Below are 26,056 nucleotides of genomic sequence, written 5' to 3'. Positions count from 1 at the left end.
AGGGTAATTCTAAAGGGTGATTCTAAAGGGTAATTCTAAAGGGTAATTCTAAATGGTAATTCCAAAGGGTAATTCCAAAGGGTAATTCTAAAGGGTAATTCCAAAGGGTAATTCTAAAGGGTAATTCTAAAGGGTAATTCTGAAGGGTAATTCTAAAAGGTAATTGTAAAGGGTAATTCTAAAAGGTAATTCGAAAAGGTAATTCTAAAAGGTAATTCTAAAGTGTAATTCTAAAGGGTAATTCTAAAAGGTAATTCTAAAGGGTAATTCTAAAGGGTAATTCTAAAGGGTAATTCGAAAGGGTGAATCTAAAGGGTAATTCTAAAGGGTAATTCTAAAGGGTGATTCTAAAGGGTAATTCTAAAGGGTAATTCTCAAGGGTGATTCTAAAGGGTGATTCTAAAGGGTAATTCTAAAGTGTAATTCCAAAGGGTAATTCTAAAGGGTAATTCTAAAGGGTAATTCTAAAAGGTATTTCTAAAGGGTAATTCTAAAGGGTGATTCTAAAGGGTAATTCGAAAGGGTAATTCTAAAGGGTAATTCTAAAGGGTAATTCTAAAGGGTGATTCTAAAGGGTGATTCTAAAGGGTAATTCTAAAGGGTGATTCTAAAGGGTAATTCCAAAGGGTAATTCTAAAGGGTAATTCTCAAGGGTAATTCCAAAGGGCTAAAGGGTAATTCCAAAGGGTAATTCTAAAGGGTAATTCTAAAGGGTAATTCTAAAGGGTAGTTCTGAAGGGTAATTCTGAAGGGTAATTCTAAAGGGTAATTCCAAAGGGTAATTCTAAAGTGTAATTCTGAAGGGTGATTCTAAGGGTAATTCTAAAGGGTGATTCTAAAGGGTAATTCGAAAGGGTAATTCTAAAGGGTAATTCTAAAGGGTAATTCTAAAGGGTGATTCTAAAGGGTAATTCTAAAGGGTAATTCTAAAGGGTGATTCTAAAGGGTAATTCCAAAGGGTAATTCTAAAGGGTAATTCTCAAGGGTAATTCCAAAGGGCTAAAGGGTAATTCCAAAGGGTAATTCTAAAGGGTAATTCTAAAGGGTAATTCTAAAGGGTAGTTCTGAAGGGTAATTCTGAAGGGTAATTCTAAAGGGTAATTCCAAAGGGTAATTCTAAAGTGTAATTCTGAAGGGTGATTCTAAGGGGTGATTCTAAAGGGTAATTTTAAAGGGTAATTCTAAAGGGTAATTTTAAAGGGTAATTCTGAAGGGTAATTTTAAAGGGTAATTCTGAAGGGTAATTTTAAAGGGTAATTCTAAAGGATAATTCTAAAGGGTAATTCTAAAGGGTAATTCTAAATGGTAATTCTAAAGGGTAATTCGAAAGGGTAATTCGAAAGGGTAATTCGAAAGGGTAATTCGAAAGGGTAATTCTAAAGGGTAATTCTAAAGGGTAATTTTAAAGGGCTAAAGGGTAATTCTAAAGGGTGATTCTAAAGGGTAATTCCAAAGGGTAATTCTAAAGGGTAATTCTCAAGGGTAATTCTAAAGGGCTAAAGGGTAGTTCCAAAGGGTAATTCTAAAGGGTAATTCTAAAGGGTAATTCTAAAGGGTAGTTCTGAAGGGTAATTCTCAAGGGTGATTCTAAAGGGTAATTTTAAAGGGTAATTCTAAAGGGTAATTTTAAAGGGTAATTCTGAAGGGTAATTTTAAAGGGTAATTCTAAATGGTAATTCTAAAGGGTAATTCTTAAGGGTAATTCTAAAGGGTGATCTAAAGGGTAATTCTAAAGTGTAATTCTAAAGGGTAATTCTAAAGGCGGGCAAATTTGTTTTTTTCTTATGCGCAGGACTTTTTTTGGAAACATTTTTTTGCGAACAATTACCGTGAAACCTTAATATTTTGTTTAATCGCCACTGTTTCTTGTTTACACAGATACTTTCATGCCTTGACTTTTGGAACAAGTGCTTATCGAAAGACGTACCAAACTACAACATCCAATTCTAAAGGGTAATTCTAAATGGTAATTCTAAATGGTAATTCTAAAGGGTAATTCTAAATGGTAATTCTAAATGGTAATTCTGAAGGGTAATTCTAAAGGGTAATTCTAAAGGGTAATTCTAAAGGGTAATTCTAAAGGGTAATTCTAAAGTGTAATTCTCAAGGGTAATTCTAAAGGGCTAAAGGGTAATTCCAAAGGGTAATTCTAAAGGGTAATTCTAAAGTGTAATTCTGAAGGGTGATTCTAAGGGGTGATTCTAAAGGGTAATTTTAAAGGGTAATTCTAAAGGGTAATTTTAAAGGGTAATTCTGAAGGGTAATTTTAAAGGGTAATTCTAAATGGTAATTCTAAAGGGTAATTCTAAAGGGTAATTCTAAAGGGTAATTCTAAAGGGTAATTCTAAAGGGTAATTCTAAAGGGTAATTCTAAATGGTAATTCTAAAGGGTAATTCTAAAGGGTAATTCTAAATGGTAATTCTAAAGGGTAATTCCAAAGGGTAATTCTAAAGGGTAATTCTAAAGGGTAATTCTAAAGGGTGATCTAAAGGGTAATTCTAAAGTGTAATTCTAAAGGGTAATTCCAAAGGGTAATTCTAAAGGGTGATTCTAAAGGGTAATTCCAAAGGGTAATTCTAAAGGGTAATTCTAAAGGGTAATTCTAAATGGTAATTCTAAAGGGTAATTCCAAAGGGTAATTCTAAAGGGTAATTCTAAAGGGTAATTCCAAAGGGTAATTCTAAAGGGTAATTCTAAAGGGTAATTCTAAAGGGTGATCTAAAGGGTAATTCTAAAGTGTAATTCTAAAGGGTAATTCTAAAGGCGCGCAAATTTGTTTTTTTCTTATGCGCAGGACTTTTTTTGGAAACATTTTTTTGCGAACAATTACCGTGAAACCTTAATATTTTGTTTAATCGCCACTGTTTCTTGTTTACACAGATACTTTCATGCCTTGACTTTTGGAACAAGTGCGTATCGAAAGACGTACCAAACTACAACATCCAAGATGCTGGAGGATTTGATGTGCCTTTCTCTAGAACATAAACAAATACGCCCACACATGTTCTGAATCTTCACGGAGGTGATGAAAGTGATCTCTGCAAGCTTACGCCAGCAGGAAGAAGATGTTTCATGTTTCGATCTCCTTCTTTTGTAACTTCTGATGACATCATCTGAGCCAAGCTATATGCAGCAAAGAGTGCCCCAAAAAAAGCATTTATGGGCAGGATTAAAGACAAAAATTGCATCAGGTGCTCAAACCGATTATAGAGTTGCAATGGAGCAAATCCCTGCAAGTTTGGAGATGCAGCGAATAGATGGGGCTTGGTCATTGCCCCACAGGGCCACCAACATGCATCACGCAGACCATGGAACACGGAGCATTTGCATGGAACACTCTTCAAATGTGTGTCCAGAGATGAGTACATTCTGTTGTGAGAAAACTCAGCAGTACTGGAATGGCAATCAATCACAGACGTTATTCTATGGTGATCGGAAGAGAGACAGCCAAGCAAAAATTAAAGAAATGGAGTCGGTTATCGAAAGGCTTCAAAATGCAATGGTTTGCCTAGAGGAAAGGAACGTCACCTTATATAAACAACTGAATGACATGAGAAGAGGAGAAAACAATCCCGAGAGTAAATCTAAAACAAGTAATTATTACAATGATTCATATAGATTACCCACTGAACAGTTATCAATGCCCAGAGACGGAAACCAAGGGTCGGAAACATATCAATCAAGCGAAGCTGATACAAGCTCAGATAGAATCAGACATTCTGATAAGAAGTTGGATACAAATACCTTACAAGGGAGATGCAAGGAAATGTATGAAATATTTAAAGAAAAACTTACCAATAAAGAGCAAAAATACGCTACTGCGGAATTTAGGAAAAAGTTGCTTGAGCTGGAGAAGTTGCAGCTCGCACATGGCCAACTTCAGGGAGACAACGAGACGAGTCAGTGCAATGCGACGTCAACGCTCCTGCACTTGCACTGTCTGGAGCAAGAAAGCACCTGGTACTTTAGGAGGTTTCAGAGGGCGGACAAGGAAAATGAGGCTCTCAGGATGAAACTTGCCGATTCCGAGAAGCAGAAGCGCTCCTGTGCAAAGGAGCTGAAGAAAGTTGTGGTAATGTTTGAGCAGACCAGGTGTAAAGTTAAGGTTTTAGAGAGCGAACTGAAACAAGAAAAGGCGACCAAGGAGCAGGCTGAAGCACGGTTACAAATTCTGGAGCAAGAAAAGCGAGTAATTTTAGCGAGCCTTGATGAAGTCAAGCAGGACCTTGTGTTGAGAGCAAAGGAAGGACATGCCTTGATGGGAGCCAGAGAGGAGGCTTTGAATGTGATCCAAGCTCTGCAAGAAGAGAGTGGCCGATTGACAGAAGAGGCCTGCCGCTTGGTGCAGGAAAAGCAGGGACTTCAGGAAAGAGCATGGCACCAGGCCGAAGAGCTGGAGGCCTGCCGGACCACATTAGCTTGTGCCCAGGATAAGCTGGCGATCTTAAAGGAGCAACAAACACAACTGATCGAAGAAAAGGCAACGTTGATGAGGCAGGTGAGTGTATTGTTAATTTGAGAACCCGTTTCACTGTTCATCCTACTAGACTTAGAGTAAGATGGGGCAAGATGCTTTTTCATTTTGAATTACCTTCTCCAGTTTGTTTTTTGTATACAAGATCGAGGCTCGTGTAAGAGCTAACATTAATCACAAAAAAAAAAAACGGACACATAAAAACATATGGTAAAGGGAGCGGAAGACAAGATGGGGAGAGAGAGGGAAGCACACAAGCACAACATTTGAGAGCAGGGACATTGGGAGATCTGTGGGAGGGGGAGGGCTTGGGAGGAGGCGGCGTGGGAAGGTGGGGGGGGGGGGGGGGGGGGGAGGAGAACTATAAAACACTTGGACACTGCTAGGACTTCCAGGAAAGAAGTTGCTATTTCAAAAAAGTGGACCTTGGGTGAATTAGCGAGGGCAGAGAAGATCAAGATTTGGGATGGGGGAAGATAAGAGATGGTGGTGAACAGATGTTTTAAAGACCTGGAGGGAGGAGTGGGATTGAAGAGGGTGAGGGAGTTTGTTCCAGAGGTGGGAGAAAAGAGGAATGAAAGAGTGAAGGTGAGCAGAGAGTCTTGATTTTGGCAGTTTAACCATAAGAGGGTTGCAGGCAGCTCATGTGCGACCTGTAGGAATATTAGGGGGACAGACCACAGAGAGAGCTGGAGGAGCAAGGCCGGAGAGGAGTCGGTAGAAGACAGAAAGACCACCTACCTGCCTGCGGTGAGTGAGTGAAAAGCCCTCAGAGTTAGCTTCATCGCAGGAGATTCCAATGATTCTGAAAGTTTTGGTTTGAACAGCGTGAAGCCGAGCAAGGTGTGAGGCAGGAGCACCGGCCCATAGGGGGGAACAAGTGTCAACCAAAGAACGCTCTGAATACGAAAACCCTGCGGAAAAATGTCACATCGAGTGCTTGTATTGCAAGTGAGAAAGTTGCATTTCTCAAATCTGGAGCTTTTGCTATCATTTTGTTTTTAATTATTTTTGTACTTCCACTTGCTCCTTACTATGCTTCCTGCAATATGACATGAATGAATCTTGTTTTGTTTCCCTGTGTTCTACTCCAATCTATCCCTTGTTCTTTTTCTTTTGTAAGCAGCACATGGTTGCAGGTAGCATAATTTGCTTCCCACTGAAGCAGTTCCCCCTGTAGGTTAGAGCAGGAACTTGGAATTTGGCCAGGGAGCCAGCTCATCTGCTTCCATTCCTTGTCGAGTCTGATTTGTTGGAGACTCACCTTGCTACATCATGCTTTTTAGACTCTGCGCACTCAAACAGCTGGTGTTCAATGGTGATTTTCCCTTTTCAGATTCTCAACTTCTACAGATCATTATTGGGTGTCTGGCGAAACCAGACAGCTGATAGTGACTTTAAAAGGTTTATTTATTTCTCCATTGATGGAGGCACGTCCTCACATGGTCATGAAAACTGCCAATGATGTTCACTATCCTTGCGGACTTACCCCCTCTTCAGTAGGCCCCAAATTGGTTCACTGTTGACTGTACGTAATGCTTTTAACAGAGCAGATGAAGGAGGGATGTTTTAGCATCCCAGGCGGTCAGCGGTTTGTAATTGGCCTATTCATGAGGATTGAGTTCTGCACCAGCCACCGGTATACAACTTCACATACCGGTACGTAGAATCAGGGCCTGGAGCTAAACTCAGCCTGCATGCTGTTTCAGGCCTTTGAGAACATCTTCAAGTACAAGGCCTTCTCAAGAGCATGGGTAGTTTTGGCATGGGATGTGTCATCAAAGATTCATCGGGCTGCTTTACCTGGCTGGTTATAAGAAGGTGCCAAAATGTTCCTTCGATCTAACGAGAATGTCATTCTTCTGTGTAGATCTTCTGTGTAGATCTTCTGTGTAGATCTTCTGTGTAGGCAGTAGATCCTGGCCATTGGCACGAGGTCATAGTATTCACCCTCAATGTTGCTGAACCCAGTGTTTCTGTTGGAACCCATCTGTGGATGCACGATAAATGACAATGCAGACCCATCGGCGGATGGGTCTGCGCCATCTGCGGATGTGTTGTTCACCTTGAAGGAATGTGTATGCATCAATGGTGGATGAGTATGTTTATTTGAACCTAAAAATAAGCAATTGACGTCATAAATGTTTATAAAGCAGTCCGTGACATGTGGTTTGTCGATAACCGTTTGTCGATAAGATAAAAATAAGATAATGTCGCTCCATTTAAAAACGCTGGTCTACTTCGCTGGTGGCACTGGCAGACTCAGCTCTCCATTGTTTATATAGCAATTCCTGGCATGCCTTAATCGCCCCAAAGCTAAAGATGAAGGTGTGGCTTCGTTATCAGGGCATTGTCAATTATATAAACACAATAACGCATTATGTGATTCTATGAGGCCCTATGTGATTCTATGAGGCCCTCAGCGATGGGTCTGACCCGTTTGCGGATCCACAGATGGGTTCCAACATTTCCTCTGGAAGACGATGATGACCTTAATGTGACACTGGGAAGCAGAAAGGGAGTGTGACGCTAGGGAAGTAGAAAGGGAGTGTGACGCTGGGGAAGTAGAAAGGGAGTGTGACACTAGGGAAGTAAAAAGGGAGTGTGACACTGAGAAAGCAGAAAGGGAGTGTGACGCTGGGGAAGTAGAAAGGGAGTGTGACACTAGGGAAGTAGAAAGGGAGTGTGACACTGAGAAAGCAGAAAGGGAGTGTGACACTGGGAAAGCAGAAACGCATTGTGACACTGGGGAAGCAGAAAGGGAGTGTGACGCTGGGGAAGCAGAAAGGGAGTGTGACGCTGGGGAAGTAGAAAGGGAGTGTGACACTAGGGAAGTAAAAAGGGAGTGTGACACTGAGAAAGCAGAAAGGGAGTGTGACGCTGGGGAAGTAGAAAGGGAGTGTGACACTAGGGAAGTAGAAAGGGAGTGTGACACTGAGAAAGCAGAAAGGGAGTGTGACACTGGGAAAGCAGAAACGCATTGTGACACTGGGGAAGCAGAAAGGGAGTGTGACGCTGGGGAAGCAGAAAGGGAGTGTGACGCTGGGGAAGCAGAAAGGGAGTGTGACGCTGGGGAAGTAGAAAGGGAGTGTGACGCTGGGGAAGCAGAAAGGGAGTGTGACGCTGGGGAAGTAGAAAGGGAGTGTGACACTAGGGAAGTAAAAAGGGAGTGTGACACTGAGAAAGCAGAAAGGGAGTGTGACGCTGGGGAAGCAGAAAGGGAGTGTGACGCTGGGGAAGCAGAAAGGGAGTGTGACACTGAGAAAGCAGAAAGGGAGTGTGACACTGGGAAAGCAGAAAGGGAGTGTGACACTGGGGAAGCAGAAAGGGAGTGTGACGCTGGGGAAGTAGAAAGGGAGTGTGACACTAGGGAAGTAGAAAGGGGGTGTGACACTGGGGAAGCAGAAAGGGAGTGTGACGCTGGGGAAGCAGAAAGGGAGTGTGACACTAGGGAAGTAGAAAGGGGGTGTGACACTGGGGAAGCAGAAAGGGAGTGTGACACTGGGGAAGCAGAAAGGGAGTGTGACACTGAGAAAGCAGAAAGGGAGTGTGACACTGAGGAAGCAGAAAGGGAGTGTGACACTGGGGAAGCAGAAAAGGAGTGTGACGCTGGGGAAGTAGAAAGGGAGTGTGACGCTGGGGAAGCAGAAAGGGAGTGTGACGCTGGGGAAGTAGAAAGGGAGTGTGACACTAGGGAAGTAAAAAGGGAGTGTGACACTGAGAAAGCAGAAAGGGAGTGTGACGCTGGGGAAGCAGAAAGGGAGTGTGACGCTGGGGAAGCAGAAAGGGAGTGTGACACTGAGAAAGCAGAAAGGGAGTGTGACACTGGGAAAGCAGAAAGGGAGTGTGACACTGGGGAAGCAGAAAGGGAGTGTGACGCTGGGGAAGTAGAAAGGGAGTGTGACACTAGGGAAGTAGAAAGGGGGTGTGACACTGGGGAAGCAGAAAGGGAGTGTGACGCTGGGGAAGCAGAAAGGGAGTGTGACACTAGGGAAGTAGAAAGGGGGTGTGACACTGGGGAAGCAGAAAGGGAGTGTGACACTGGGGAAGCAGAAAGGGAGTGTGACACTGAGAAAGCAGAAAGGGAGTGTGACACTGAGGAAGCAGAAAGGGAGTGTGACACTGGGGAAGCAGAAAAGGAGTGTGACACTGAGGAAGCAGAAAGGGAGTGTGACGCTGGGAAAGCAGAAAGGGAGTGTGACACTGGGGAAGCAGAAAGGGAGTGTGACACTGAGAAAGCAGAAAGGGAGTGTGACACTGAGGAAGCAGAAAGGGAGTGTGACACTGAGAAAGCAGAAAGGGAGTGTGACACTGAGGAAGCAGAAAGGGAGTGTGACACTGGGGAAGCAGAAAGGGAGTGTGATGCTGGGGAAGTAGAAAGGGAGTGTGACACTAGGGAAGTAGAAAGGGAGTGTGACACTGGGGAAGCAGAAAGGGAGTGTGACGCTGGGGAAGCAGAAAGGGAGTGTGACACTGGGGAAGCAGAAAGGGAGTGTGACACTGGGGAAGCAGAAAGGGAGTGTGACGCTGGGGAAGCAGAAAGGGAGTGTGACACTGAGGAAGCAGAAAGGGAGTGTGACACTAGGGAAGTAGAAAGGGAGTGTGACACTGGGGAAGCAGAAAGGGAGTGTGACGCTGGGGAAGTAGAAAGGGAGTGTGACACTGGGGAAGCAGAAAGGGAGTGTGACACTGGGGAAGCAGAAAGGGAGTGTGACGCTGGGGAAGCAGAAAGGGAGTGTGACACTGAGGAAGCAGAAAGGGAGTGTGACGCTGGGGAAGAAGAAAGGGACTGTGACACTGAGGAAGCAGAAAGGGAGTGTGACGCTGGGGAAGCAGAAAGGGAGTGTGACACTGGGGAAGCAGAAAGGGAGTGTGACGCTGGGGAAGCAGAAAGGGAGTGTGACACTGAGGAAGCAGAAAGGGAGTGTGACACTAGGGAAGTAGAAAGGGAGTGTGACACTGGGGAAGCAGAAAGGGAGTGTGACGCTGGGGAAGTAGAAAGGGAGTGTGACACTGGGGAAGCAGAAAGGGAGTGTGACACTGGGGAAGCAGAAAGGGAGTGTGACGCTGGGGAAGCAGAAAGGGAGTGTGACACTGAGGAAGCAGAAAGGGAGTGTGACGCTGGGGAAGAAGAAAGGGACTGTGACACTGAGGAAGCAGAAAGGGAGTGTGACGCTGGGGAAGCAGAAAGGGAGTGTGACCCTGGGGAAGCAGAAAGGGAGTGTGACGCTGGGGAAGCATAAAGGGAGTGTGACGCTGGGGAAGCAGAAAGGGAGTGTGACGTTGGGGAAGCAGAAAGGGAGTGTGACGTTGAGGAAGCAGAAAGAGAGTGTGACGCGGGGGAAGCATAAAGGGAGTGTGACGCTGGGGAAGCAGAAAGGGAGTGTGACGCTGGGGAAGCAGAAATGGAGTGTGACATTAAGGAAGCAGAAAGGGAGTGTGACGCTGGGGAAGCAGAAAGGGAGTGTGACGCTGGGGAAGCAGAAAGGGAGTGTGACGCTGGGGAAGCAGAAAGGGAGTGTGACGCTGGGGAAGCAGAAAGGGAGTGTGATGCTGGGGAAGCAGAAAGGGAGTGTGACGCTGGGGAAGCAGAAAGGGAGTGTGACACTGGGGAAGCAGAAAGGGAGTGTGACGCTGGGGAAGCAGAAAGGGAGTGTGACGCTGGGGAAGCAGAAAGGGAGTGTGACGCTGGGGAAGCAGAAAGGGAGTGTGACACTGGGGAAGCAGAAAGGGAGTGTGACGCTGGGGAAGCAGAAAGGGAGTGTGACACTGGGGAAGCAGAAAGGGAGTGTGACACTGGGGAAGCAGAAAGGGAGTGTGACGCTGGGGAAGCGGAAAAGGAAGTGTAACGCCGGGGAAGCAGAAAGGGGGTGTAACGCCGGGGAAGCAGAAAGGGAGTGTGACACTGAGGAAGCAGAAAGGGAGTGTGACACTGGGGAAGCAGAAAGGGAGTGTGACGCTGGGGAAGCAGAAAGGGAGTGTGACGCTGGGGAAGCAGAAAGGGAGTGTGACACTGGGGAAGCAGAAAGGGAGTGTGACGCTGGGGAAGCGGAAAAGGGGGTGTAACGCCGGGGAAGCAGAAAGGGGGTGTAACGCCGGGGAAGCAGAAAGGGAGTGTGACACTGAGGAAGCAGAAAGGGAGTGTGACACTGGGGAAGTAGAAAGGGAGTGTGACACTGAGGAAGCAGAAAGGGAGTGTGACACTGGGGAAGTAGAAAGGGAGTGTGACACTGGGGAAGCAGAAAGGGGGTGTGACACTGGGGAAGTAGAAAGGGAGTGTGACACTGGGGAAGCAGAAAGGGAGTGTGACACTGAGGAAGCAGAAAGGGAGTGTGACGCTGGGGAAGCAGAAAGGGAGTGTGACGCTGGGGAAGCAGAAAGGGAGTGTGACGCTGGGGAAGCGGAAAAGGGGGTGTAACGCCGGGGAAGCAGAAAGGGGGTGTAACGCCGGGGAAGCAGAAAGGGAGTGTGACACTGAGGAAGCAGAAAGGGAGTGTGACACTGGGGAAGTAGAAAGGGAGTGTGACACTGGGGAAGTAGAAAGGGAGTGTGACACTGAGGAAGCAGAAAGGGAGTGTGACACTGGGGAAGTAGAAAGGGGGTGTGACACTGGGGAAGTAGAAAGGGAGTGTGACACTGGGGAAGCAGAAAGGGGGTGTGACACTGGGGAAGCAGAAAGGGAGTGTGACACTGGGGAAGCAGAAAGGGAGTGTGACACTGAGAAAGCAGAAAGGGAGTGTGACACTGAGGAAGCAGAAAGGGAGTGTGACACTGGGGAAGCAGAAAGGGAGTGTGACACTGGGGAAGCAGAAAGGGAGTGTGACGCTGGGAAAGCAGAAAGGGAGTGTGACACTGGGGAAGCAGAAAGGGAGTGTGACACTGAGAAAGCAGAAAGGGAGTGTGACACTGAGGAAGCAGAAAGGGAGTGTGACACTGAGAAAGCAGAAAGGGAGTGTGACACTGAGGAAGCAGAAAGGGAGTGTGACACTGGGGAAGCAGAAAGGGAGTGTGATGCTGGGGAAGTAGAAAGGGAGTGTGACACTAGGGAAGTAGAAAGGGAGTGTGACACTGGGGAAGCAGAAAGGGAGTGTGACGCTGGGGAAGCAGAAAGGGAGTGTGACACTGGGGAAGCAGAAAGGGAGTGTGACACTGGGGAAGCAGAAAGGGAGTGTGACGCTGGGGAAGCAGAAAGGGAGTGTGACACTGAGGAAGCAGAAAGGGAGTGTGACACTAGGGAAGTAGAAAGGGAGTGTGACACTGGGGAAGCAGAAGGAGTGTGACGCTGGGGAAGTAGAAAGGGAGTGTGACACTGGGGAAGCAGAAAGGGAGTGTGACACTGGGGAAGCAGAAAGGGAGTGTGACGCTGGGGAAGCAGAAAGGGAGTGTGACACTGAGGAAGCAGAAAGGGAGTGTGACGCTGGGGAAGAAGAAAGGGACTGTGACACTGAGGAAGAAGAAAGGGACTGTGACGCTGGGGAAGCAGAAAGGGAGTGTGACGCTGGGGAAGCAGAAAGGGAGTGTGACGCTGGGGAAGCATAAAGGGAGTGTGACGCTGGGGAAGCAGAAAGGGAGTGTGACGTTGGGGAAGCAGAAAGGGAGTGTGACATTGAGGAAGCAGAAAGAGAGTGTGACGTGGGGGAAGCATAAAGGGAGTGTGACGCTGGGGAAGCAGAAAGGGAGTGTGACGCTGGGGAAGCAGAAATGGAGTGTGACATTAAGGAAGCAGAAAGGGAGTGTGACGCTGGGGAAGCAGAAAGGGAGTGTGACGCTGGGGAAGCAGAAAGGGAGTGTGACGCTGGGGAAGCAGAAAGGGAGTGTGATGCTGGGGAAGCAGAAAGGGAGTGTGACGCTGGGGAAGCAGAAAGGGAGTGTGACACTGGGGAAGCAGAAAGGGAGTGTGACGCTGGGGAAGCAGAAAGGGAGTGTGACGCTGGGGAAGCAGAAAGGGAGTGTGACACTGGGGAAGCAGAAAGGGAGTGTGACGCTGGGGAAGCAGAAAGGGAGTGTGACACTGGGGAAGCAGAAAGGGAGTGTGACACTGGGGAAGCAGAAAGGGAGTGTGACGCTGGGGAAGCGGAAAAGGGGGTGTAACGCCGGGGAAGCAGAAAGGGGGTGTAACGCCGGGGAAGCAGAAAGGGAGTGTGACACTGAGGAAGCAGAAAGGGAGTGTGACACTGGGGAAGCAGAAAGGGAGTGTGACGCTGGGGAAGCAGAAAGGGAGTGTGACGCTGGGGAAGCAGAAAGGGAGTGTGACACTGGGGAAGCAGAAAGGGAGTGTGACGCTGGGGAAGCGGAAAAGGGGGTGTAACGCCGGGGAAGCAGAAAGGGGGTGTAACGCCGGGGAAGCAGAAAGGGAGTGTGACACTGAGGAAGCAGAAAGGGAGTGTGACACTGGGGAAGTAGAAAGGGAGTGTGACACTGAGGAAGCAGAAAGGGAGTGTGACACTGGGGAAGTAGAAAGGGAATGTGACACTGGGGAAGCAGAAAGGGGGTGTGACACTGAGGAAGCAGAAAGGGAGTGTGACGCTGGGGAAGCAGAAAGGGAGTGTGACGCTGGGGAAGCAGAAAGGGAGTGTGACGCTGGGGAAGCAGAAAGGGAGTGTGACGCTGGGGAGGCGGAAAAGGGGGTGTAACGCCGGGGAAGCAGAAAGGGGGTGTAACGCCGGGGAAGCAGAAAGGGAGTGTGACACTGAGGAAGCAGAAAGGGAGTGTGACACTGGGGAAGTAGAAAGGGAGTGTGACACTGGGGAAGTAGAAAGGGAGTGTGACACTGAGGAAGCAGAAAGGGAGTGTGACACTGGGGAAGTAGAAAGGGGGTGTGACACTGGGGAAGTAGAAAGGGGGTGTGACACTGGGGAAGTAGAAAGGGAGTGTGACACTGGGGAAGCAGAAAGGGAGTGTGACACTGGGGAAGTAGAAAGGGAGTGTGACACTGGGGAAGTAGAAAGGGGGTGTGACACTGGGGAAGTAGAAAGGGAGTGTGACACTGGGGAAGCAGAAAGGGGGTGTGACACTGGGGAAGCAGAAAGGGGGTGTGACACTGGGGAAGTAGAAAGGGAGTGTGACACTGGGGAAGCAGAAAAGGGGTGTGACACTGGGGAAGCAGAAAGGGAGTGTGACACTGGGGAAGCAGAAAGGGGGTGTGACACTGAGGAAGCAGAAAGGGGGTGTGACACTGGGGAAGTAGAAAGGGAGTGTGACAGTGGGGAAGCAGAAAGGGGGTGTGACACTGGGGAATCAGAAAGGGAGTGTGACACTGGGGAAGTAGAAAACGGAGTGTGACACTGGGGAAGCAGAAAGGGAGTGTGACGCGGGGGAAGTAGAAAGGGGGTGTGACACTGGGGAAGTAGAAAGGGAGTGTGACGCTGGGGAAGCAGAAAGGGAGTGTGACACTGGGGAAGCAGAAAGGGAGTGTGACGCTGGGGAAGCGGAAAAGGGGGTGTAACGCCGGGGAAGCAGAAAGGGGGTGTAACGCCGGGGAAGCAGAAAGGGAGTGTGACACTGAGGAAGCAGAAAGGGAGTGTGACACTGGGGAAGCAGAAAGGGAGTGTGACGCTGGGGAAGCAGAAAGGGAGTGTGACGCTGGGGAAGCAGAAAGGGAGTATGACACTGGGGAAGCAGAAAGGGAGTGTGACGCTGGGGAAGCGGAAAAGGGGGTGTAACGCCGGGGAAGCAGAAAGGGGGTGTAACGCCGGGGAAGCAGAAAGGGAGTGTGACACTGAGGAAGCAGAAAGGGAGTGTGACACTGGGGAAGTAGAAAGGGAGTGTGACACTGGGGAAGTAGAAAGGGAGTGTGACACTGGGGAAGCAGAAAGGGGGTGTGACACTGGGGAAGTAGAAAGGGAGTGTGACACTGGGGAAGCAGAAAGGGAGTGTGACACTGAGGAAGCAGAAAGGGAGTGTGACGCTGGGGAAGCAAAAAGGGAGTGTGACGCTGGGGAAGCAGAAAGGGAGTGTGACACTGGGGAAGCAGAAAGGGAGTGTGACGCTGGGGAAGCAGAAAGGGAGTGTGACGCTGGGGAAGCAGAAAGGGAGTGTGACGCTGGGGAAGCAGAAAGGGACTGTGACGCTGGGGAAGCAGAAAGGGAGTGTGACGCTGGGGAAGCAGAAAGGGAGTGTGACCCTGGGGAAGCATAAAGGGAGTGTGACGCTGGGGAAGCATAAAGGGAGTGTGACGCTGGGGAAGCAGAAAGGGAGTGTGACGTTGGGGAAGCAGAAAGGGAGTGTGACATTGAGGAAGCAGAAAGAGAGTGTGACGCGGGGGAAGCATAAAGGGAGTGTGACGCTGGGGAAGCAGAAAGGGAGTGTGACGCTGGGGAAGCAGAAATGGAGTGTGACATTAAGGAAGCAGAAAGGGAGTGTGACGCTGGGGAAGCAGAAAGGGAGTGTGACGCTGGGGAAGCAGAAAGGGAGTGTGACGCTGGGGAAGCAGAAAGGGAGTGTGATGCTGGGGAAGCAGAAAGGGAGTGTGACGCTGGGGAAGCAGAAAGGGAGTGTGACACTGGGGAAGCAGAAAGGGAGTGTGACGCTGGGGAAGCAGAAAGGGAGTGTGACACTGGGGAAGCAGAAAGGGAGTGTGACACTGGGGAAGCAGAAAGGGAGTGTGACACTGGGGAAGCAGAAAGGGAGTGTGACGCTGGGGAAGCAGAAAGGAAGTGTAACGCCGGGGAAGCAGAAAGGGGAGTGTAACGCCGGGGAAGCAGAAAGGGGGTGTAACGCCGGGGAAGCAGAAAGGGAGTGTGACACTGAGGAAGCAGAAAGGGAGTGTGACACTGGGGAAGCAGAAAGGGAGTGTGACGCTGGGGAAGCAGAAAGGGAGTGTGACGCTGGGGAAGCAGAAAGGGAGTGTGACACTGGGGAAGCAGAAAGGGAGTGTGACACTGGGGAAGCAGAAAGGGAGTGTGACACTGGGGAAGTAGAAAGGGAGTGTGACACTGGGGAAGTAGAAAGGGAGTGTGACACTGGGGAAGCAGAAAGGGGGTGTGACACTGGGGAAGTAGAAAGGGAGTGTGACACTGGGGAAGCAGAAAGGGAGTGTGACACTGAGGAAGCAGAAAGGGAGTGTGACGCTGGGGAAGCAAAAAGGGAGTGTGACGCTGGGGAAGCAGAAAGGGAGTGTGACACTGGGGAAGCAGAAAGGGAGTGTGACGCTGGGGAAGCAGAAAGGGAGTGTGACGCTGGGGAAGCAGAAAGGGAGTGTGACGCTGGGGAAGCAGAAAGGGACTGTGACGCTGGGGAAGCAGAAAGGGAGTGTGACGCTGGGGAAGCAGAAAGGGAGTGTGACCCTGGGGAAGCATAAAGGGAGTGTGACGCTGGGGAAGCATAAAGGGAGTGTGACGCTGGGGAAGCAGAAAGGGAGTGTGACGTTGGGGAAGCAGAAAGGGAGTGTGACATTGAGGAAGCAGAAAGAGAGTGTGACGCGGGGGAAGCATAAAGGGAGTGTGACGCTGGGGAAGCAGAAAGGGAGTGTGACGCTGGGGAAGCAGAAATGGAGTGTGACATTAAGGAAGCAGAAAGGGAGTGTGACGCTGGGGAAGCAGAAAGGGAGTGTGACGCTGGGGAAGCAGAAAGGGAGTGTGACGCTGGGGAAGCAGAAAGGGAGTGTGATGCTGGGGAAGCAGAAAGGGAGTGTGACGCTGGGGAAGCAGAAAGGGAGTGTGACACTGGGGAAGCAGAAAGGGAGTGTGACGCTGGGGAAGCAGAAAGGGAGTGTGACACTGGGGAAGCAGAAAGGGAGTGTGACACTGGGGAAGCAGAAAGGGAGTGTGACACTGGGGAAGCAGAAAGGGAGTGTGACGCTGGGGAAGCAGAAAGGAAGTGTAACGCCGGGGAAGCAGAAAGGGGAGTGTAACGCCGGGGAAGCAGAAAGGGGGTGTAACGCCGGGGAAGCAGAAAGGGAGTGTGACACTGAGGAAGCAGAAAGGGAGTGTGACACTGGGGAAGCAGAAAGGGAGTGTGACGCTGGGGAAGCAGAAAGGGAGTGTGACGCTGGGGAAGCAGAAAGGGAGTGTGACACTGGGGAAGCAGAAAGGGAGTGTGACACTGGGGAAGCAGAAAGGGAGTGTGACGCTGGGGAAGCGGAAAAGGGGGTGTAACGCCGGGGAAGCAGAAAGGGGGTGTAACGCCGGGGAAGCAGAAAGGGAGTGTGACACTGAGGAAGCAGAAAGGGAGTGTGACACTGGGGAAGTAGAAAGGGAGTGTGACACTGAGGAAGCAGAAAGGGAGTGTGACACTGGGGAAGCAGAAAGGGAGTGTGACACTGGGGAAGCAGAAAGGGGGTGTGACACTGGGGAAGTAGAAAGGGAGTGTGACGCTGGGGAAGCAGAAAGGGAGTGTGACGCTGGGGAAGCGGAAAAGGGGGTGTAACGCCGGGGAAGCAGAAAGGGGGTGTAACGCCGGGGAAGCAGAAAGGGAGTGTGACACTGAGGAAGCAGAAAGGGAGTGTGACACTGGGGAAGTAGAAAGGGAGTGTGACACTGAGGAAGCAGAAAGGGAGTGTGACACTGGGGAAGCAGAAAGGGAGTGTGACGCTGGGGAAGCAGAAAGGGAGTGTGACACTGAGGAAGCAGAAAGGGAGTGTGACGCTGGGGAAGAAGAAAGGGACTGTGACACTGAGGAAGCAGAAAGGGAGTGTGACGCTGGGGAAGCAGAAAGGGAGTGTGACCCTGGGGAAGCAGAAAGGGAGTGTGACGCTGGGGAAGCATAAAGGGAGTGTGACGCTGGGGAAGCAGAAAGGGAGTGTGACGTTGGGGAAGCAGAAAGGGAGTGTGACATTGAGGAAGCAGAAAGAGAGTGTGACGCGGGGGAAGCATAAAGGGAGTGTGACGCTGGGGAAGCAGAAAGGGAGTGTGACGCTGGGGAAGCAGAAATGGAGTGTGACATTAAGGAAGCAGAAAGGGAGTGTGACGCTGGGGAAGCAGAAAGGGAGTGTGACGCTGGGGAAGCAGAAAGGGAGTGTGACGCTGGGGAAGCAGAAAGGGAGTGTGACGCTGGGGAAGCAGAAAGGGAGTGTGACGCTGGGGAAGCAGAAAGGGAGTGTGACACTGGGGAAGCAGAAAGGGAGTGTGACGCTGGGGAAGCAGAAAGGGAGTGTGACACTGGGGAAGCAGAAAGGGAGTGTGACACTGGGGAAGCAGAAAGGGAGTGTGACACTGGGGAAGCAGAAAGGGAGTGTGACGCTGGGGAAGGAGAAAGGAAGTGTAACGCCGGGGAAGCAGAAAGGGGAGTGTAACGCCGGGGAAGCAGAAAGGGGGTGTAACGCCGGGGAAGCAGAAAGGGAGTGTGACACCGAGGAAGCAGAAAGGGAGTGTGACACTGGGGAAGCAGAAAGGGAGTGTGACGCTGGGGAAGCAGAAAGGGAGTGTGACGCTGGGGAAGCAGAAAGGGAGTGTGACACTGGGGAAGCAGAAAGGGAGTGTGACACTGGGGAAGCAGAAAGGGAGTGTGACGCTGGGGAAGCGGAAAAGGGGGTGTAACGCCGGGGAAGCAGAAAGGGGGTGTAACGCCGGGGAAGCAGAAAGGGAGTGTGACACTGGGGAAGTAGAAAGGGAGTGTGACACTGAGGAAGCAGAAAGGGAGTGTGACACTGGGGAAGTAGAAAGGGGGTGTGACACTGGGGAAGTAGAAAGGGAGTGTGACACTGGGGAAGCAGAAAGGGGGTGTGACACTGGGGAAGCAGAAAGGGAGTGTGACACTGGGGAAGTAGAAAGGGAGTGTGACACTGGGGAAGCAGAAAGGGGGTGTGACACTGGGGAAGTAGAAAGGGAGTGTGACACTGGGGAAGTAGAAAGGGGGTGTGACACTGGGGAAGTAGAAAGGGAGTGTGACACTGGGGAAGCAGAAAGGGAGTGTGACACTGGGGAAGTAGAAAGGGAGTGTGACACTGGGGAAGTAGAAAGGGGGTGTGACACTGGGGAAGTAGAAAGGGAGTGTGACACTGGGGAAGCAGAAAGGGGGTGTGACGCTGGGGAAGCAGAAAGGGGGTGTGACACTGGGGAAGTAGAAAGGGAGTGTGACACTGGGGAAGCAGAAAAGGGGTGTGACACTGGGGAAGCAGAAAGGGAGTGTGACACTGGGGAAGCAGAAAGGGGGTGTGACACTGAGGAAGCAGAAAGGGGGTGTGACACTGGGGAAGTAGAAAGGGAGTGTGACAGTGGGGAAGCAGAAAGGGGGTGTGACACTGGGGAATCAGAAAGGGAGTGTGACACTGGGGAAGTAGAAAACGGAGTGTGACACTGGGGAAGCAGAAAGGGAGTGTGACGCGGGGGAAGTAGAAAGGGGGTGTGACACTGGGGAAGTAGAAAGGGAGTGTGACGCTGGGGAAGCAGAAAGGGAGTGTGACACTGGGGAAGCAGAAAGGGAGTGTGACGCTGGGGAAGCGGAAAAGGGGGTGTAACGCCGGGGAAGCAGAAAGGGGGTGTAACGCCGGGGAAGCAGAAAGGGAGTGTGACACTGAGGAAGCAGAAAGGGAGTCTGACACTGGGGAAGCAGAAAGGGAGTGTGACACTGGGGAAGCAGAAAGGGAGTGTGACGCTGGGGAAGCAGAAAGGGAGTGTGACGCTGGGGAAGCAGAAAGGGAGTATGACACTGGGGAAGCAGAAAGGGAGTGTGACGCTGGGGAAGCGGAAAAGGGGGTGTGACGCCGGGGAAGCAGAAAGGGGGTGTAACGCCGGGGAAGCAGAAAGGGAGTGTGACACTGAGGAAGCAGAAAGGGAGTGTGACACTGGGGAAGTAGAAAGGGAGTGTGACACTGGGGAAGTAAAAAGGGAGTGTGACACTGGGGAAGCAGAAAGGGGGTGTGACACTGGGGAAGTAGAAAGGGAGTGTGACACTGGGGAAGCAGAAAGGGAGTGTGACACTGAGGAAGCAGAAAGGGAGTGTGACGCTGGGGAAGCAGAAAGGGAGTGTGACGCTGGGGAAGCAGAAAGGGAGTGTGACGCTGGGGAAGCGGAAAAGGGGGTGTGACGCCAGGGAAGCAGAAAGGGGGTGTAACGCCGGGGAAGCAGAAAGGGAGTGTGACACCGAGGAAGCAGAAAGGGAGTGTGACACTGGGGAAGTAGAAAGGGAGTGTGACACTGAGGAAGCAGAAAGGGAGTGTGACACTGGGGAAGTAGAAAGGGAGTGTGACACTGGGGAAGCAGAAAGGGGGTGTGACACTGGGGAAGTAGAAAGGGAGTGTGACACTGGGGAAGCAGAAAGGGGGTGTGACACTGGGGAAGCAGAAAGGGAGTGTGACACTGGGGAAGCAGAAAGGGGGTGTGACACTGAGGAAGCAGAAAGGGAGTGTGACACTTGGGAAGTAGAAAACGGAGTGTGACACTGGGGAAGCAGAAAGGGAGTGTGACGCGGGGGAAGTAGAAAGGGGGTGTGACACTGGGGAAGTAGAAAGGGAGTGTGACACTGGGGAAGTAGAAAGGGAGTGTGACACTGGGGAAGCAGAAAGGGGGTGTGACACTGGGGAAGCAGAAAGGGGGTGTGACACTGGGGAAGTAGAAAGGGGGTGTGACACTGGGGAAGTAGAAAGGGGGTGTGACACTGGGGAAGCAGAAAGGGGGTGTGACACTGGGGAAGCAGAAAGGGGGTGTGACACTGGGGAAGTAGAAAGGGGGTGTGACACTGGGGAAGTAGAAAGGGAGTGTGACACTGGGGAAGCAGAAGGGGGGTGTGACACTGGGGAAGCAGAAAGGGGGTGTGACACTGGGGAAGCAGAAAGGGAGTGTGACACTGGGGAAGTAGAAAGGCGGTGTGACACTGGGGAAGCAGAAAGGGGGTGTGACACTGGGGAAGCAGAAAGGGAGTGTGACACTAGGGAAGTAGAAAGGGAGTGTGACACTGAGGAAGCAGAAAGGGAGTGTGACGCTGGGGAAGTAGAAAGGGGGTGTGACACTGAGGATGTAGAAAGGGAGTGTGACACTGGGGAAGCAGAAAGGGGGTGTGACACTGGGGAAGTAGAAAGGGGGTGTGACACTGAGGAAGCAGAAAGGGAGTGTGACGCTGGGGAAGTAGAAAGGGGGTGTGACACTGAGGATGTAGAAAGGGAGTGTGACACTGGGGAAGCAGAAAGGGGGTGTGACACTAGGGAAGTAGAAAGGGAGTGTGACACTAGGGAAGTAGAAAGGGGGTGTGACACTGAGGAAGCAGAAAGGGAGTGTGACGCTGGGGAAGTAGAAAGGGGGTGTGACACTGAGGATGTAGAAAGGGAGTGTGACGCTGGGGAAGTAGAAAACGGAGTGTGACACTGGGGAAGTAGAAAGGGAGTGTGACGCTGGGGAAGCAGAAAGGGAGTGTGACACTGAGGATGTAGAAAGGGAGTGTGACACTGGGGAAGTAGAAAGGGGGTGTGACACTGGGGAAGCAGAAAGGGGGTGTGACACTGGGGAAGCAGAAAGGGGGTGTGACACTGGGGAAGTAGAAAGGGGGTGTGACACTGGGGAAGTAGAAAGGGAGTGTGACACTGGGGAAGTAGAAAGGGAGTGTGACACTGGGGAAGCAGAAAGGGGGTGTGACACTGGGGAAGCAGAAAGGGAGTGTGACACTGGGGAAGTAGAAAGGGAGTGTGACACTGGGGAAGCAGAAAGGGAGAGTGACACTAGGGAAGTAGAAAGGGAGTGTGACACTGGGGAAGCAGAAAGGGGGTGTGACACTGGGGAAGCAGAAAGGGAGAGTGACACTAGGGAAGTAGAAAGGGGGTGTGACACTGGGGAAGTAGAAAGGGAGTGTGACACTGGGGAAGCAGAAAGGGAGTGTGACACGAGGGGAGTAGAAAGGGAGTGTGACACTGGGGAAGTAGAAAGGGAGTGTGACACTAGGGAAGCAGAAAGGGAGTGTGACACTAGGGAAGTAGAAAGGGGGTGTGACACTGAGGAAGCAGAAAGGGAGTGTGACACTAGGGAAGTAGAAAGGGGGTGTGACACTGAGGAAGCAGAAAGGGAGTGTGACACTGAGGAAGCAGAAAGGGGGTGTGACACTGGGGAAGTAGAAAGGCGGTGTGACACTGGGGAAGCAGAAAGGGGGTGTGACACTGGGGAAGCAGAAAGGGAGTGTGACACTAGGGAAGTAGAAAGGGAGTGTGACACTGAGGAAGCAGAAAGGGAGTGTGACGCTGGGGAAGTAGAAAGGGGGTGTGACACTGAGGATGTAGAAAGGGAGTGTGACACTGGGGAAGCAGAAAGGGGGTGTGACACTGGGGAAGTAGAAAGGGGGTGTGACACTGAGGAAGCAGAAAGGGAGTGTGACGCTGGGGAAGTAGAAAGGGGGTGTGACACTGAGGATGTAGAAAGGGGGTGTGACACTGGGGAAGCAGAAAGGGGGTGTGACACTGGGGAAGTAGAAAGGGAGTGTGACACTGGGGAAGCAGAAAGGGGGTGTGACACTGGGGAAGTAGAAAGGGAGTGTGACACTGGGGAAGTAGAAAGGGAGTGTGACACTGGGGAAGCAGAAAGGGGGTGTGACACTGGGGAAGCAGAAAGGGAGTGTGACACTGGGGAAGTAGAAAGGGAGTGTGACACTGGGGAAGCAGAAAGGGAGAGTGACACTAGGGAAGTAGAAAGGGAGTGTGACACTGGGGAAGCAGAAAGGGGGTGTGACACTGGGGAAGCAGAAAGGGAGAGTGACACTAGGGAAGTAGAAAGGGGGTGTGACACTGGGGAAGTAGAAAGGGAGTGTGACACTGGGGAAGCAGAAAGGGAGTGTGACACGAGGGGAGTAGAAAGGGAGTGTGACACTGGGGAAGTAGAAAGGGAGTGTGACACTAGGGAAGCAGAAAGGGAGTGTGACACTAGGGAAGTAGAAAGGGGGTGTGACACTGAGGAAGCAGAAAGGGAGTGTGACACTAGGGAAGTAGAAAGGGGGTGTGACACTGAGGAAGCAGAAAGGGAGTGTGACACTGAGGAAGCAGAAAGGGGGTGTGACACTAGGGAAGTAGAAAGGGAGTGTGACACTAGGGAAGTAGAAAGGGAGTGTGACACTGAGGAAGCAGAAAGGGAGTGTGACGCTGGGGAAGTAGAAAGGGGGTGTGACACTGAGGATGTAGAAAGGGAGTGTGACACTGGGGAAGCAGAAAGGGGGTGTGACACTGGGGAAGTAGAAAGGGGGTGTGACACTGAGGAAGCAGAAAGGGAGTGTGACGCTGGGGAAGTAGAAAGGGGGTGTGACACTGAGGATGTAGAAAGGGAGTGTGACACTGGGGAAGTAGAAAGGGAGTGTGACACTAGGGAAGTAGAAAACGGAGTGTGACACTGGGGAAGTAGAAAGGGAGTGTGACGCTGGGGAAGTAGAAAGGGAGTGTGACACTGGGGAAGTAGAAAGGGAGTGTGACACTGAGGATGTAGAAAGGGAGTGTGACACTGGGGAAGTAGAAAGGGAGTGTGACACTGAGGATGTAGAAAGGGAGTGTGACACTGGGGAAGTAGAAAGGGAGTGTGACACTAGGGAAGTAGAAAACGGAGGGTGACACTGGGGAAGTAGAAAGGGAGTGTGACGCTGGGGAAGTAGAAAGGGGGTGTGACACTGAGGAAGCAGAAAGGGAGTGTGACACTAGGGAAGTAGAAAACGGAGTGTGACACTGGGGAAGTAGAAAGGGAGTGTGACGCTGGGGAAGCAGAAAGGGAGTGTGACACTGGGGAAGTAGAAAGGGAGTGTGACACTGAGGATGTAGAAAGGGAGTGTGACACTGGGGAAGTAGAAAGGGAGTGTGACACTGGGGAAGTAGAAAGGGAGTGTGACGCTTGGGAAGCAGAAAGGGAGTGTGACGCTGGGGAAGCAGAAAACGGTGTGTGACACTGGGGAAGCAGAAAACGGGGTGTGACGCTGGGGAAGCACAAAGGGGTGTGTCGCCGGGGAAGCAGAAAGGGAGTGTGACACTGGGGAAGCAGAAAGGGAGTGTGACACTGGGGAAGTAGAAAGGGAGTGTGACGCTGGGGAAGTAGAAAGGATGTGTGACACTGGGGAAGCAGAAAGGGAGTGTGACGCTGGGGAAGCGGAAAGGGAGTGTGACACTGGGGAAGCAGAAAGGGAGTGTGACGCTGGGGAAGCAGAAAGGGAGTGTGACGCTGGGGAAGCAGAAAGGGAGTGTGACGCTGGGGAAGCAGAAAGGGAGTGTGACGCCGGGGAAGCAGAAAGGGAGTGTGACGCTGGGGAAGCAGAAAGGGAGTGTGACGCTGGGGAAGCAGAAAGGGAGTGTGACGCTGGGAGGTCGAAAGGGAGTGTGACGCTGGGGAAGTCGAAAGGGAGTGTGTCGCTGGGGAAGCAGAAAGGGAGTGTGATGCTGGGGAAGCAGAAAGGGAGTGGGAGGATGGGGAAGCAGTGGGATTGGGGGAAGTGAAGCAAGGAAGGTGGGGATGAGGCATGAAGGAAGCAAGAAGGTGGCGGGGAGTGAAGGAAGTAAAGAGGGATCAAAGGGGGCGGCATGTGGTGGAGGGATGAATGGGGAAGTTACTAATGCTTTTAATGCCACAATTAGATGAGTTATTGCCGAACCTCAGTTGAATGTCAATTTCCTATACACTCACTTCGGTATCCTGTGTTGGAGTGGCAACCCGTCCAGGGTTGCATCTTTTCCAAAGAAACTGCTTTAGCAGAACCACCAATCTGTATAAAATGAATGAATTTTGTGTTACCATGTTTCTGGAGGATGTCATTGGCACTTGGCCTCCAAATATGGTGTTAAGAATGCAAACTCGACAAAGGAAAACAAATGATCCACTGATCCTGTATGATAAAAACAAGATAAGTGTGAAATCTGTTTAACCACAATTCAACATATATATCGTTCCTCTTCTTTTTTATCATCAGACCACGAGTGAGCGGGAACTGGCAATGGCAGGAGATCGGGCACGTCGTGAGCGGGCTGCCTGGGCCAGAGCTCGGCGGAGCTTACAGGCCGAACTCCAGGCTGCCGCACGGTTAGTGGAACGCCTCAAGTCGGAAGCTCGACGCCTGAGAAAGGAAGCAGATGGCTGGGAGCAGGAGAGAGTCAACCTACGAGCTGGTGTTCGGAGGATACGAGAGGAGACGGTTCGTGAAACCGAGGGTCGACGGAGGGCCGAAGCCGAGAGCGAAGTGCTCCGGGCGGAGCTCGCGCGCTTACAAGGTAGTTGCGCACAGCTAAGCGACCAAATGGGTACCCTGTCACCCTGGCTCCCAGTTACCGACAGCGAGAGAGACACTGCTGTCCTTCAGTGGATTCTTCAGGACAAAAGCCATGAAGTTGATGATATATCCGAATGGGAAAAGCAGCTTCAGTGGCCATTGTAAAAGCTTCGTATAATGCTTTTTAAATGCGAGGAATTGTTTTTTGTGATGTCCAGCCTTTAAGATACATTTTGGTGCTTGTGGAATTGAACAGGAAGTAATGCACATTTACAGGAAGTAAAGGAAAGAACAGGAAGTAAAGGATGTGCACACTATATTGTAGTGTGAAAGACCTGAAACCTGAATAACTTTGCTATGTTGGACAGCTGGCATGTGTAATTGCTGTTGGGATTTATGTGGCATTGGATGTATCAGTGAGCAGCATAAGCAGTACTACCGTTGTAATTTTTGTGTTATTGAAGTTGTAAAGATGTCTGATGTGTGCATTTGGACTACCAAGAAAAAGGCAATGAGTATTCAGATAATTGTTTGAGTATGTGGCCATCTGATTGTTTAAAGAAAAACAACTAATACACCCCTGTGATTTTGAATACCATCTAGGCCTCAATGGAGTCAAACCAGTGTGCTCCTGAGTCCTGGACTACAAAGGTTCAGTATTGGAGCTAAGCTGCCTTTTTTGACAGTATCGTTGGACTGTCAGAAATCCCTCATTCTAAAGAAGGACGTGAAGGATTTTTTAAAGGAAGAAATAGAAGTGCACGCTCAATTTATCGAGATTTTAGTAGGTGAACAAACTGCGTCCGTAACAGGCATGATACACTATTATAGTTAAGGGCAACTGGGAGTAGTATCCCAAAACTGGCAATAATTGATGCTTCAGTGTTTATAGAGGAGGGGGAGGTCTTTTCTTTTATGAAACCACTGATTTTCATGCCTTATGATCTATCTCAAAATCTAGGGTATTACGGACTTTTACAGCACCTACGATGATACGCGGAGATGAGACCGCACACCTCTCCGACGCACAACAGCTTTGAAGATGGCATTTGGTTTTTTAGACATTGGAAAACAATATTTTGTTGCCGGAAATGTATCGTATGACCAACCTGAATTTTGTCTGAGTCTGAAAAGAAAAAGTCTGAAAACTGAATTTTGATAATTTCCCCAAATCATTCATTCGTGACCCGCAGGATCTTCAATGCATTCATTGGGATCATTGCAAAATCGGTTGCGGTATTTTTATTGGACATCCAATGGATAAAATGATTCTCGATTAACACCACATTGCTGATCCGCATCGATGTGACCATGGAATTGTCTGTCACGTGATGTGTTGCATGCATTGAAGTCTGAACGCATTCCACAATTATATTGATATTTCGATTGAAATGTCATGTGTGCTGCAATCATTTTATCAACATTGTTTTTATCCATTCGAATTGAAGAGGGTTTACGTTGATCCTGTTGCAATTAAATGTGTCTGGGAATTG

At 50.3% G+C, this 26,056-nt stretch overlaps 1 protein-coding gene across 2 annotated transcripts; it reads left to right on the top strand.

The window, feature by feature from the left end:
* The first annotated feature begins 1,862 nt into the window (after positions 1-1,862).
* LOC137418079 (uncharacterized) lies at positions 1,863-26,056 on the top strand. 2 transcript variants are annotated; one of them, XM_078783328.1, is made up of 3 exons: positions 1,863-1,953; positions 2,882-4,499; positions 24,267-26,056. In XM_078783328.1, exons 2-3 carry the CDS (start codon positions 3,105-3,107, stop codon positions 24,726-24,728), a joined length of 1,857 nt encoding a protein of 618 aa, XP_078639454.1. In that variant the 5' UTR covers positions 1,863-1,953; positions 2,882-3,104; the 3' UTR covers positions 24,729-26,056. The 2 variants fall into 2 exon arrangements, with proteins under 2 accessions (XP_078639454.1, XP_067960136.2); XM_068104035.2 differs by lacking the exon at positions 1,863-1,953 and having other exon boundaries at positions 3,132-4,499.

The sequence above is a fragment of the Myxine glutinosa genome, chromosome 8 (assembly GCF_964187855.1).
Source record: "Myxine glutinosa chromosome 8, kmMyxGlut1.1, whole genome shotgun sequence".
NCBI lineage: Eukaryota > Metazoa > Chordata > Myxini > Myxiniformes > Myxinidae > Myxine > Myxine glutinosa.
The sequence above is the reverse complement of the archived record's forward strand: the minus strand, read 5'-3'. Positions and strand labels throughout refer to the sequence as shown.